Here is a 14,555-nt window from a genome sequence, read left to right on the forward strand (position 1 = left end):
TTATTGTGATCTCTCTCTCTCCCCTCTTGTGACTTGATCCCTTTCCTTGTTATATCCAGGCTTTCTCACAGATGACTTGGTAAGTCAAGAAGATAATGGGAACCAGAAGAAATACCTGGGGGTGTGCCATCTGCCAGGTCCAGAACGACTCCACCGCCGCCTTGACATCATTGTGGTACCTTATAGCGAGTTTGCTTGTGCCCTGCTTTACTTCACAGGCTCAGCCCATTTCAATCGCTCCATGAGAGCCTTTGCCAAGACCAAGGGCATGAGTCTGTCTGAGCATGCCCTCAGCACTGGTGTGGTGCGTGGAGCTGGTGGCCTCAAAGTAGTGCCCGGCCTCGCTTTATCCACTCCCACTGAAAAGGATGTCTTCATGCATCTGGGCTTGCCTTACCGGGAACCTCATGAACGGGACTGGTGACAGACTGGGAAGGAGCAGCTGCTTTTTTGAGCATATGGTTATTTTCTGTGTTGCTGGGTTCCGGGACTGCAAGAAATCCAAGATCTTGAATGTATTTTACGGGGTTTGACGTGTCGTGATGAGGGGAGCACTACGGAGAAATAACCTACTTCAGTCGTTGGTTAGAAGAACAAATGAGCATGTGATTGTAATGCATTTTGCACATTGAAAATCCCATTCAAAGCTCCAACAGGAGGGAGAGTATGAAATGCAGATGTTGAAGGATGAATTTTTAAAAGAATGAATTTTAAAAAACCTTTTTACAAAAATATTGTCCTTATGGTACTGTGAAGGCTGCAGACACCTCCCAGTGGAAATTAGTGCTTCTCCTTTAAAGGCTGTACCTTTGCTACCTCAAGGCCTGCTGCAAGGGTGGAGAACATTCTTTCTGCTGAAAGCCAGATACCCTCAGGGGTACCCTCTCCAGGCTGACTGTGGAAGAGACAGAGCAAAAAAAAGGGAGTCTGGAACCATCCCTTTTCTCTCTTTATTCCTGCCTTCTTTCTACTCTCCCCGTTTACTGTCTCTTTCCTTCTTGTCTATAGTGCTACTGGGGAATAAGAGATGATTTCCCCCAGAAATCTGAACTGATCACCAACAGGGAGCTTTTGACTACAAGCTGCATAGTGGCCTCCAGGCCATTTTTTTTTTTGCTTCCTTAGAAAAAAAGTCTTGCAGTAATGTGTGTATAAAACAGGAACATCATTCCATTGGGGATATGATGCTACTTTCAAAAGAAAACAGGGTCCTTTTGAACCACACAGCTTTTAGCAAAAAAGACAGAATAGAGCTTGTTTTTTTTAAATTAGAAGTGACTTGCAGTGAATTCTAGTTTCCTTTGATAGGGCTTGCCCACTACTGGTTTAGCATTTCTAATTAAAAAGCCCTCAAATATGATAAAGAGGTTGAGAGTCTGATTCCCCACTGTGCCTCTTGTGAGTAGAAACAGTCTGTGTGGCCTTGGACAGGCTGCACATTCTCAGGGCACCCCCAGAAGAAGGGAATGGAAAACCACTTCTGAGTATTCTCTACCTGGAAAATCCCGAAAAGGGTCACCAGGTCAGAACTGACTTGATGGCATACTATTTATTATTAATATGATAAAGAGTACCAATGGCATAGATTTATTTATATGCAAAATATGTATTAGCCATAAAGATTGGTATAGGTTCTGGATCTGGGACTTCCTATAAATACATCCATGAGGAGGTTACAGGAGAAGATACCTTTAAACTCAGCAGCTAATAGGGACAGATAACCAGAGACTGGGAGGTCAAACTTTTGGACTACAGCTCCCAGATTCCTACCCACCTGCCTAGCCATTTTGGCTGAGGGATTCTGGGAGTTATAGTCCCCATAAAGTAACGTTTCCAAGCTCTTCAGATAACTTTATGAGGTGGACACACTACAGCAGAGCAGGTTTTGGATGCTTTCCTAACACTTGGGAGAATTGGACTATGATAAAAAATTGAGAAGTCTGTTTTTCTGACTGTAGAAAAGAAATTGAAAGGCATTTGTCCAAACTGTTTCTGATATAGTTTGCAGGAAATTTGAAAATTCTGTGCCAGTGCAAATGCCATCTGGTACTAATTAGTTACATATATTAACTGGACACTGACACACTCTTTTCAGATTCTGCTCAGACATGTGTGTCACATTGAGATTCCTCATGTAATACCTGTACATGTCAGGCCTATGGCTTACAGCTTTCACAGAGCTAACTCTTATCTTCATGAGGTTAGAAATGTGCTTGTTGATTTATTTTTAAATGAAGCTGTTGTTCTTAGGATTCTGGATGTTGCTTTAGAACATAAGAAGAGCCCTGCTGGATCAGGCCAAGGGCCCATCTAGTCCAGCTTCCTGTACCTCACGGTGGCCCCATCAGATGCCTCTGGGAGCACACGAGACAACCAGATACCTGTCTCCTGATGCCCCTCCCCTGCATCTGGCCTTTGGAGATCCCTTCCTTTTAAGCCTGGAGATGATGCATCCGCATCATAGCTTGTAAGCTTTAGTACCTCATTCTTCATATGTGTGTGGTATAATTAGTAAGCAGATAATGGAAATGGGTGGTAAACATGGGAATGAGAGATGGCATCTTATGTCAGACCCAACTGTTTGCCAGCACACCCCATATTGTCTAGTTCAGCCATTCTCTACATGAGCCATATGGCCCCCTGGGGCCTTGGCACATTTGAAAGAAGTCACAGATTGAAAAAAGCGAGAATTTTCTGAAAGATATATATTTATGTTGTATCTTATGTAAACTAATCCCATGAACCAGAAAGGCTGAGGATTTAAGGCCTGGGACTTTCTCCATGCCAAATGTATCCTTTGCTATTTGAGCTGTAGCAGCTCTTCATTTCCTTGTGTTTCACTTCTGATACTGTGAACCCAGGTTATCTCTTTATTTTCTGGATATTTTAATAATTTGGGCTATACATTGCCCCTGCAGAAAGCATGACAACTAGAAATGTTGTTGGAGCATTAAAAACTGAATGGCATGGCAATGCATCTCACATTAAGTAGTTGTTGCTTCCCCACAGCCACATAGGTTCCTTATACCATCTTGGGCATGTCTGCTATATATCAGCTGGGAATCTAAATGACAAAAAATTCTTTGTGCTCTGTGTCCTTTGGAAATAAATACTATTATGAGCTCTAAAAGACAGTAACGCCTGCTAACTTGCTTTAATGTCGTCTTTTATGAATAAGGTCCTTAACAGGTATAATGATGGGGGTAATTGCATCAGTCTCCATATTAACTATGAGTAAGTACTCTCTGGATGCTATGTCATGCTGCCATCTTGTAAAGGGTTTTTGAAAAGGCAGGTGTAGAGAAGAACCTGATGCGACCATTTAGAAAAATGGCCTGGCTTGGCTCTGAAGAGCTATTTTCCCAGGGAAGAGGCTACTGAGGAGTTTCTTTGATCTGTCAAGGAGATGGAAAACAAGGGCTTTTTGTGTGTGTTGTAATTAGACTAATCAAATTTAGTGCTGGTTTGCAGTTTGATTCTGTGGGTGAGTCTTCTGGGGGTTGAGGATACTGAATTGTGTAATAGTCACACCATCATTACTTTTAATGTGAACAATCACTTGGAAATATTGCCTGTGTTTTGAATTGCATGCTATCTTAGCTGGTGCAGTGGTTTTAGAAGACAGTTTCCACTGAAAACATTGGTTGCAATAGGAATTGGAAGGCAATCTCCTGCCCTATCAAAATCCAAGACTAGATGATCTCACTGACTTTTTAACCCTCTTTGCTCCATCCACCCCCTTTCCCCTTCATCTGAGTTCAGAAGGGACAAGTCTTTCTCCGCCCTTTGTCAGTAATTCTGTGTTGGTGGCAGGGAGCCACAATTCACACCTAGGCACTAACCACAGCTCTAAACCATCAAAGCCTCCAGTGCCTGCAGAGAAGGGATTTTTACAAGTAATGGGATGGGCAGTTGGGTGACCAGGTGTCAAGTCAAGTGATGATGGAGGCAATGGTGTGCCCGAAGGTTCCCTAGACCTCCATAGAGCCTCTGCCCCTCTATTTTATGAGGGGTATCAATTCATCTTTGATGGTTGTAATCCTCTTTTATAATGGACTCCAAGAGATTTGTCCTATGATGAGGGAAGAAGGGAGATCTGCTCTCTGTGAGAAAATTCACAGTGCCAAATCACACATAGTTGTCAAGTCATTAGCCACTAGCTGTATTTTTCTATCATCAGTCTCTCTTTTCCCCAGCCCTTCAATGGGCAGTTCCTTGTGCGTACTAGAGTAGCCCAAGGGGTATCTTACTGGCTGAACTGGTTGCAGAGGAGGTGTTGTAGGTGAGGAGGACACCTTTCATCTTTTTTAATACACTCTACATTTAACAGTTTGATTCCTATGATCAGTGCTTGCTGTAGCCCCTTCTAAGCTCAACATCTCTGCCATCAGGGTTCTGTAGTGCCTAGAATGTCACTGCCTATTGTGTACATCCAACTCTTCTTGAACTATCAGAAGAATATGACAAGTGTGGAACATGGAACCAAAAGCCACTTCAGCAGCAAGGTTTCTCAGCAAGGCCACCTATTAATCCATCCTCTTCTGTTCTTCTTTTCCAGTTGACCATCTGTCTTTGGTTCTTATTAAGAAAGTTGTAGAATACTTTATGGGGTTAATCACGAAGTTATGAGATGAGAGATTAAAAATTACCATTCAGTATTGCCCATAAACCACTTTTGACGTCATAGCAGGTTATGTTATAGCTAAGCTTTGCTTTACTCCCCAGCTCTTTCCCCTTCAAAACAAAGTAAGCTGGGAGCACCCCAGATGTCCAGCTAGTGGAAACCTACATTGGAGCTTCAGCAGTAGATGTTTGCTCCAGATTAGTTCTGTTGATATTAATCAAGAAGGAATGGAGGTATGTGTATCCTGCTTTAGAAAATCCCTGTTGAGTTAAATCTAATGACAAACCACTTATTCCAAGATAATATTAATGGATTTAATTTAATGCTAAAATATAGAACAAGGATGGATAACCTATGGCTCTTCAAATACATGTGAATGATCACTCCCATCATCCTTCACCATTGGCCAGGTTGGCAGGGGCTGATGGGAATTTGGAGGGCTACACCTTCCTCAGCCCTGATGTAACATTTACATTACACTGCATTACTGTTATGTGCCGTCATATTGTTTCTGACTTTTCATGACCCTAATAGGTTTTTAGAGGTGTATGGGATGTTCAAGATTTACCATTTCCTTCCCCCTGGGAGGCTGCATGTGGATTTGAATCCAGGCCTCTTGAGTCTCCTTCCAACATTCTGTCCATTACAACACATTGGTTTTGCATTAAATTACATTGTGACAAAGGGGCTGAGTTTGTCCTGAGAGGTTTGGCATTTTTCTGTGGTGGAACACGGTACTACATACAAGTGAAAGAATACTCAAATTGGAGAAATTAGACTAGAGCTTAGATTCGTTGCTCAGCCATGAAGTACACAATATGTGATTTAGTTCAGTGCCATCCTATGGTTGAACCAGTCTTGTGGGAGAGAGGGGCCACCATAGGTTATCCTGAGCATCTTGGAAGAAGGGCAGGGGGAGCAAATGTAATAATACTCTACGGAGCAGGCAGAAGATATATTGGACCTACTGTTTAGCCCCTGGGTAATTTGAAGTTGATTGACTATGTATCTGACTGCCAATAGTTTTAAAATAAAAACTATTTTAAACTTAAAACTGAAAGTTTTAAAATACCTCTACCATGTCTCATTTGATGCTGATCATATAAATCTCCACTTCACCTATTATTTCCTTACCTGCTAAATATGAGTGGTTCTTGCCTAGGTCTTTCACCAGGTGTTTCTCATCCACTTTTGAAGTTTCCTGTTGCTGTGTTAGAACCACTAAGTGGGTCAAATATAAATTTGCATTTGTATATACAATGTACAATTCATGAAGTCCAGCACCAACACCTTGGCATCTGGCTATTGTTAGCAGACCTTAGGGTTCTATTTAAAAACAACAAAGAAAAAAAACAACAACAAAGAAGATCCCAGAAGCTGAACTCTCATTATCCCTCTTACAGGGTAGTCTCAGAAAGCCCATATCCTTTTGTTCAAGCCAGATCCAGTGGGGGATCCTGGCAGTAAAAGATGGCATTTTTGCCACTTCCTTCTGTGGTTTCTCCTATTCTCAAAAAGACATCTGGAGCAGATTTTCAAGGGGCATACAGAATGAGGCTGCGGAGGAAGAGGAAATTGGTGAAAATTGCTGCCTTTCTTCTATTAGCAGGAGCATTCCAGTGACACAACTCTACTAGTGGCGCATCTAGTGGATTGAGTGGCTTAATAGTTGGTATGTTTATCTTTGCATATGACATTTTTACTCTTAAGAATGGAAATGCCCTGGATGATCTCTATTGTGACTTCCATTGCATAGGTCAATGTACAATAATATTGCCTTCCAAAAGAATCTCTTTCATGGCTGGCAGCTGAACATGTAAACAAATGATAAGAAATAGAAAGACAATTGAGAAGAAAACGACAACTGGAGTTCTGAAGTGTGGAGAGAGCAAATTGGTACCTGGCTAATTTAGTTCACTAGCACTTTACACCCATAGTATTTTGCCTACCCAGTAAAATGCTACTCAGGCAATTTACTGTTCCCACAAGCGCAGAGACCCATTTAGTCAAAATAACAGCTGTTACCTGCTATAGGAACAACTTGCCAGTCTCATAAATTATGAGAACTGTATTTTGCAACCCTGGTAAAAGCAACAGAGATTTCCATTGAAAAGAATCGGATGATTTATAGAGATCAGTAACTTGCTGCACTAGGAAAATTAAGTTGTTTACAGTTGAAATTATAAACAGCTGAGTAAAATATAAATACAGGGAGGGAAAGGGATGCCACACGCACTGGATACCAACAACACTGATACGGGGCAACAGACATCAAAGAGCAGCAACATGTAGCAGCAACAGCTCTCAGCAGCACTTAACAGCAGACAAAAACAAGATGACTTTTCCTCCATAGATTCAAACTGGCTTGGTTGGGTGAGCATTTAGAATATTTTTCTGTGTGTATCCTTACAATATGCTTAAAGACTAAGATAAAAGAAGAACTTCAATATTTTAAGAGAGGTATTTTCTGCTTTTCAGTGTGCTTTTTAAGGCTATAAGTTCCTGTATTTTTAGAATGTATAGTCCTGCAGTTTTGAAACATTGTAATATTAGTTCTGCCTACACTTTAAATTTTGCTTTTGAGTGTACAGTACTTTTATTTGCAACTTCTCATAGTTGTAAAAATTTTTGGATGGCAGTCAAAGCTGCAGCTTTTCACAATTTGCAAGGATAGATTTATATTTAAACATTTGTGCCTACAGTTTTTCCATAGGATTTTCTCAACAGCTTTGATGTATTTTTGCACATATGGAATATAGAAGCAATGTAGATGAATAAAGCTTCTAGATTTAGACATGCTGATGTTGCCTGGAGTCATTGTAGCAATGAAAAAACATATACCTTGATGCCCAGATGAATTTTGATATGATTGGAAATGGTTATCTAGTTTCATTCTACCCCTTTTTTTCTGGGATAAGTGCCAGATTTGATGAACACAGGCTTCTGATTTTTCCCTAGAGATCTATAAAGTTCTGTATGGCTCTTAGAGGATGTTCGGGCATCCTCTGGCCTGACGGCATTTCTGAAGTTCTGCTGCTGCTGTAAAAAACCCTGGCTCACTGAGTACAGCAAAACCAAAATATTATTGTACCTTTAACTAATAATTCTACCCAGTTAAGTAGTGGGCTATTGTCCTGTGTCAGAGTTGGCATGATTGGACTCTTGCTTTACCTCCACCACCAAGAGCATTGGTTCTTGCCACTGCTCTTTGATGTTGCCTGCTTCCCTTCTCCTTTCTTCCCCTGACTTAGAGACGATAAGTGAACTAACATTGATGATGATAAATAGAAACAGTGTGTTCCTCTTTACTTGCTTAGCAGCCATCTCCCTCATAAAGAAATACTACTGTAGCAGCATATGCATGGATGTGGGAAGAAAAAAAAATGCCATCTGGGAGAGTCTACAAGTTGTAGTTCAAAAAGTAACTTTTCCAAGCAAGACCCTTCCCTCTACCTCCCCCAATCTCACCTCACACTTTGTTCAGTTATATTATGTGCCATCGAGCGGATTCTGACTTACATGACTTACATGAACCGTTCTCAAGGTTTTCTAGGTAGAGAGTACTCAGAAGTGGTCTACCATTCTCTTCTGGGAGCATTCCGGGACTCTGCAGCTTGCCCAAGCCTACATAGGCTGGCTGTTCTCCCAAGAGTCACAGTGGGGAATTGAACTCCTAACCTTGATGCCAATGTCACTGAGCTGGCCAGACCACCTACACTATTATATTTACAGCAGATGTTGTTCTGGGCTGAGGCTAGGAGACTGCAGGCAGAGGGAGCAACTTTAAGGATCTTTTTCTTTCCAGTTTCCCTAGCAGAAAATAATCCATTGAAACAGAAGCCTTTGATCTCTGGGCTCTCATAAATAACTTTGAAGCATAAGCTTGAATGTTCTCAAATTGCATCTTTAATTAAACAGTGTAGAGTTAATACATGTTTAATCATATTAAAAGCTTTATAGTAAACTAGTTTTTTTTAAAATGAAAGGAAGGTATAGCTGTATTTTTTCCATTTTTCACATCACCACTGACAACAGATTTTTTAAAAGGCATTGATAAATGCTATAGTTTTTATATTTCCAATAGTGCCTTCACTGCAGTAAGAGATTATTACACTGTGTTGTAAGACAAATTAGTATAATCATCTCAGTTTATTATACATGTCATAATCTTACATAATCCCCTGAGGTCATCCAGCTAGTTCATGGATAAACGAAGAATCAATGGGAAAGGAACATTCAGGCTATAAATCCGCATACCAGTTCCATAAATTGTGAATTTAAAATTACAGTTTAAAAAAGTTATAACAACAAGCTAAACTAATTTGTATCACTATGATGTTATGTTGGGAGCAGGAAATGCCAAGTGAATTGTATCTGTACATTGTACTTTATGCCAATAGCTTCTCGCATTGACATCACAATATTACCTAGGCCTTTGTGAACGCCTGTATCTTCCCCTTTACCCTTGGCAGCTGTCAGTTTCCCTTTGTGCCATTGTTTACATTACACGTGGTGTAAGGGAGTCCTCTTGTGGGCAGAATCTGGAATGACAGCAGTCATGTCACAAAAAGTAGTTATTTTAATAATGGGACATCTGTGCTAGAGTGACCAATCAAAAACTGTTATGTGTCTATTCCACCTTTTCCTGTCAATTAATTTGTTTGTAGAAAAAACGCAACAGAAATATTAATTGGAAAACAAGGAAAGGGTACAAGTTGAAGATACTGCCTGAATCTCTCCTAATATCAAGGTGTCATCAATTCTACCTGTTACCACTTCTGCATTGGATGCTGTCCGGATGCTGGAGCGTTGCCTAGTTGCAATACTGGAATGGACTAGGGCTAACAAGTTCAAACTGGACCCAGAAAAAACAGAGATTTTGCTCCGGGGGGGGGGGGAACCTCTGATAAGTTTGGTCCCTAGGCTAGATGGTACTCCCCTCCAGTTTAGAGACCAAGTGTGTAATTTGGGCATTCTTCTGGACCCAGCTCTTTCTTGGGAGTCCCAGGTTGCAGCCATGTCCAAATCAGCCTTTAACCAGCTTAAGCTAATTGCCCAACTTCGCCCCTACCTAGACGAGGACTCCCTCAGGACTTTGGAGCAGGCCCTGATCATCTCCCAGATCAACTACTGCAATGCCCTCTACGTGGGGTTCCCCTTGAACCTGATCCAGAGACTTCAGGAGGTCCAGAATGTGGCAGCCAGACTTGATTGGTGCAAGTAAATATGACCACATCACTCCAGTTCTGGCTCGCCTCCATTGGTTGCTCCTTAATGTCATCTGCCTGACCCACAAAATCATCCCGATTGAGGCTCCTCCGGGTGGCCACCCCAGGGCGGCCCATAAATCCTCTACAAGAGGTAGGGCTTTCTTTGCAGTGGCTCCAACTTTATAGAACAGCTTCCAGGGGAGCTCCGCCTAGCCCCCTCCCTGCGGACTTTTAGGAAGCAGTTAAAGACACTGCTTTTCAGGGAAACTTTCCACACCAATGCCAGCTAACCACCTTCCTCCCCTTTGTTTTTCTTCCCCCCTTCTTCCCTCCCCTCTTTTCCTCCATCCACTCTGAAATTAGTCGGTGCCATCTGTTTTTTTTGAAAGATTATTGCTATCAGTTTTAATATTTCTATTTTCATTTTTGTTTTGCTATTTTATGAGCTGTTACCTGCCCAGAATAGTGCTATGACACTAATGGGAGTGGGATACAAATTGAATGAATGAATGAATGAATGAATGAATGAATGAATGAATGAATGAATGAATGAAATGTCATATATAATGTATGCCAATTGCAAGATGAAAGTCTCATCAGGAATCACTTTCTATCTCATTCCCAAAGCAAGATCACGTGGGAGTTTATGTGATGCTTTGCTCCTGTGGAGCCAGAAAGTCTGAGAGTAGGATAATGACCATGGCTTACAAACTCATAGGAATCCCCATCAATGAACCTGTACAAAGATTTTGAAGGGGGCATCTAAATTCTGGTCCGTAACCAACTCTTCTTTTGATTTCTTACTTCTTCTACTTAGGTAGTGTGCTGAAGGGGCAGTGAGTGGGTGAGCTGATTAGACTTAAGCAGACAATGGAGAAAAATGTACCCAGTGATGTTGAAGCCAACTTCCCTGGGCCCTTGGCTTTGGAATATGGACGTATTTATCACTCCTGCACAGTTGCATCTAAGATTGTTGTAAACTTTTTCCAGCTGGCTTTTTGGAAATTATATCTCCTATGGAATTGTATAATTTATGCCCCGCCACCTGTACAAAAAAAGGTCTAACAAATAGCTGAGATAACACTATTGAAATAGCCTACTTCTGGTCAAAAACAGTCTAATTATCTTAACACTTTAATTTATTTTTAATTCTGCCTATATTTCATATACATTCATAATTTTGAATTGTGCAGTGCTCTGATAAAGAAATAAAGAAATAATCATTCCTGCATTCCATTATTCAAGTCTGTTTTTCTGTAAGATAGGAATTGCTATTTTATAAATTTAAACTTTTAAGATTAGTATTAGTTTATATGTTTTGTGCTGTTGATTCAGTTTGCATTTTATTGTACAATATTATGTTTTTATGTTGCAAATAGGACTGAGCGGTGGGTTGAAGCAAATCATAAATTCTGAAGCTAGGCAGTCTGGTTTTGATTAACCTCATTTTGGATGAGGTTCCAGTTGAAGTGGAATGAATAGATTCAGTTCTAGGGTCAAGCAAACCAAATTTATAAATTGATTTGGGACCAGGGTCCCAAATCAAATTGGATGGGCACAGATAAATTCAGCCTAGTTTTTATGAGTGCAAAAAGAAAACATTTTCCATAGGTGACTAGGACACAAACCCCTGTCTGAAGTTAAGCCAGTTTTCTCCCTTTTTTGTCTATTGTGTCTCCATAGTGTATGTACATCAGTGCAAAAACAAAAAAAATTAACAGCCATTTTGGTTTTCTGATGCATTGACATCACAAGTTTATGACTCAATTTGGATCTAAGCCATGAGGGGATCAGATGATGAACACATCACTCCAGATAAAATCTGGATATGTTAAGAAGCCCCAAACTGGTCTACAAAACTCAACTGAAGATCTACAAACAACCCTAGTTATTGCTGCAGAGTTTTTAATTTCTGGTTACATTCCTCTAGCTTCACAGCAGAAGTGCATGGATTCACAGAACAGAATAGCTTCAAGTTCCCTGAGTTCGTCCACCACATTTCTCAATAACTCAGTGACACATTAGTAAGAGAAAGAACAAAAGGTTTCATTACTTGCAATTGAACAAATCCAAACAGCAAACTGACAAACATGACTGCTTTCAGTCACAGACTTCAACAGATTCTAGAGAAGGAAAAAGCACAGCAGAAAGGTGTAGCACTCTTTAAATTAGAGGCAGGCAGGGAAGAAGCTATTGTTAATGCTGGACAGATCAACAGTCACCCCAGTCCAGAAAGGTCCATCCCAGCCAAACCTACTAAAGGCAGCATGCACGGTTGTAAAAAAAAACTCTGAATATTTCCAAACCACTTTGTATGGTATTTGTCTTAAGGCAGTATGAAAACAAAAGTGATACAATAAATGTAAACAATTGTATATGTATATGTGAAGTATGTGTATAATACAAATAATACAGTCCAAATTCTTCACTTAGTGCCTGAAATGTTTTCTTCACCAATGACTGATGAAAAGATCGCAGGTTTTTTCAGACTCAGTCTTGGCAATTGTCAGGCATACCTTTTTAACTGCAAGCCTGAATGAGGTTCTCCTTTTGGCTGTTCAGAGAATCTTCATCTTTGATGTGTATCTAAGCAAAAATTAAACATAACCTGGGTTTAAGCCTTGTTTTAAATTCAACATCTGGTCACATTAGATTTTTTTTTAAAACATTTTCACAGCCTTCCTATCTTGCTTTTCTTTGTCTTAGGGTTCTTGTACTTTCTTTCTAATACTATTTTATGCACCTCTTTTTGCTCTAATTTCCCTATGATCCTTGGAATCTTTACTCTGTCAGCACAAATCTTCATATAAAGACTTGAATGAGCATGATTTAAAGGATGGGCAAATATATTAAACAAATAAAAGGTTTTTTGAGGGCACTGTAGAGAACAAAAGGCAAAGAGGCACGCACCTTCCACTGGCACACTTTGCAGTAGAGTTTTCGTGCGTGTGTTTTCACTCCTAAATGCAGGGATGACTGTAGCTGATCCTTCCCAATGCCTTTTGTACTCAGTTTGAATAAGCTGGTTTAGTTTGAAGGGGACTTATGTGGCCCACATGTCATTCCAGAAAAGTCGGCTGAAAACAATGTTCCTCTCAGCAGGTATATACTGGAATTGGAATTGGAAATAGTTAAAGAAGCAGAAGAGTTGCATTAAACCTGGCTTAATCTACACTTCTGGTCTTAAACCCAAATCCAGTGGGGGATCCTGGTGACAGAGGCTGGGCACTTTTTGCCAATTTCTTCAGCAGTGCCTCCTATTCTCAGCTCAAAGAGGCTTCTGGAGCAACTTTTCAAGGGGCATACAGTATGAGGCTGTGAATGAAGAGGAAACTGGTGGAAATGGTGCCCTTTTATTACTAGGAGCATCCGAGTGATGCTAGTCTGCCCGTGGCGCATCTAATGGATTGGGTGGCTTAATGGATGCTGTATTTTTCTTTGCATATGGCATTTTTAATCTTAAGGATGGAATTGCCCTGGATGATCTCTGTTGTGACTTCTATTGCATGGCTATGACCCTGCTGTTTTTCAGCCAAAGTGTTAATTTTTACCAATGCAGTCTGCCACATTTTGGTTCTATAACTGCACTTATGTCTCTTACTGCATTGCCAAGATGTGAAATTTTCTACTTATAGAGTGTTAAAATAATCAAAGGGATGTAGGGGGGAAAAAGCAATTCTGAAAGTGTACAATGTGCTTTAAAAATGAGGTTTGAACAGCAGTTTACTTTAAAAAAAACCTTGGGACCAGGTTCAATATACAATAACGTTGCCTTGCAAAAGAATCTCTTTCATAACTGACAGCTGAACATGTAAACAAATGATAAGAAACAGAAAGACAGTTGAGAAGAAAACAACTCTTAGAGTCCTGAAGTGTGGAGAGAACAAATTAGTAGCTGACCAACTTAGCCCACCTGTATCTTCTATCCATAGCATTTTGCCTACCCAGTAAAATGCTCCTCAAGCAATTTACTGTTCCCCCAAGTGCAGAGACCTATTTAGTCAAAATACCAGCTGTTACCTGCTGTAGGGGCAACTTGCCAGCCTCATAAATTACAAGAATCGTATCTTCCCACCCCAGTAAAAGCAACAGAAACTGTAATTGAAATAAAAAGTCCATTTATAGAGACCAGTAATGTGCTGTACGAGGAAAATTCAGTTGTTGTTCTGTGTTTTTTGGGCTCTTTGGCCATGTTCTGAAGGTTGTTCTTCCTAACGTTTCACCAGTCTCAGTGGTCGGCATCTTCAGAGGACAGGAGTAGCACTCTGTGCTCTGGTGCAGTTTGTTTGGGAGTTGAGTATTTATGGCTGTGGGGTCAGCTTTTGTCTTTTTGGGGAGATGGGTGATTATGGTGATCGGTGTGTTTTTGTTGTGGGTGTATTGTTGTGATAAGGAGGAGAGATTATCTGTCACTGCTTGATGGGTGTCGTTAGCTGGTCTTTTGTGTGTAGTGATCACTGGTCCTTGTGGCTGGGTAGAGTTCATTGACCTTTTGCATGATGTATTTTTCAGTGCTGGGAGCCAAGTTTTGTTGAGTTTCAATCTTCTTTTTTGTTGAAGTTCTGCTGGTGCTTGTGGATTTCAATGGCTTCCCTGTGCAGTCTAATGTAATGATTGCTGGTGTTGTCCAGTATTTCAGTATTTTGAAATAGAATTTCATGTCCAGCTTGTTTTAGGGCATGTTCAGCTACAGCTGATTTTTCTGGTTGTTTTAGTCTACA

The 14,555-nt window shown here is 40.5% G+C and overlaps 1 protein-coding gene and 1 long non-coding RNA gene across 9 annotated transcripts in view; one reads left to right on the top strand and one right to left on the bottom strand.

Annotated features, from left to right (window-relative positions):
* POLL (DNA polymerase lambda) overlaps window positions 1-11,902 on the top strand; it is a 26,670-nt gene extending 14,768 nt beyond the window's left edge. For 7 of the 8 annotated variants that reach the window (XM_078389441.1, XM_020790786.3, XM_020790790.3 and 4 more), the window contains one exon: window positions 60-3,134. In XM_078389441.1, the coding sequence (XP_078245567.1) occupies window positions 60-424 (365 nt within the window). In that variant the 3' untranslated portion in view covers window positions 425-3,134. Of the gene's footprint in view, window positions 1-59; window positions 3,135-10,651 lie in introns of those variants that run through there. The other variant, XM_072995657.2, reaches the window with a different exon arrangement.
* Window positions 10,258-14,555, bottom strand: part of LOC140705981 (uncharacterized) — a 7,917-nt gene continuing 3,619 nt past the window's right edge. Inside the window, exon 2 of the long non-coding RNA XR_012085650.2 lies at window positions 10,258-12,420. This is a non-coding gene — a long non-coding RNA (uncharacterized LOC140705981). The remainder of the gene's footprint in view (window positions 12,421-14,555) is intronic.

The sequence above is a fragment of the Pogona vitticeps genome, chromosome 3 (assembly GCF_051106095.1).
Source record: "Pogona vitticeps strain Pit_001003342236 chromosome 3, PviZW2.1, whole genome shotgun sequence".
Lineage (NCBI taxonomy): Eukaryota > Metazoa > Chordata > Lepidosauria > Squamata > Agamidae > Pogona > Pogona vitticeps.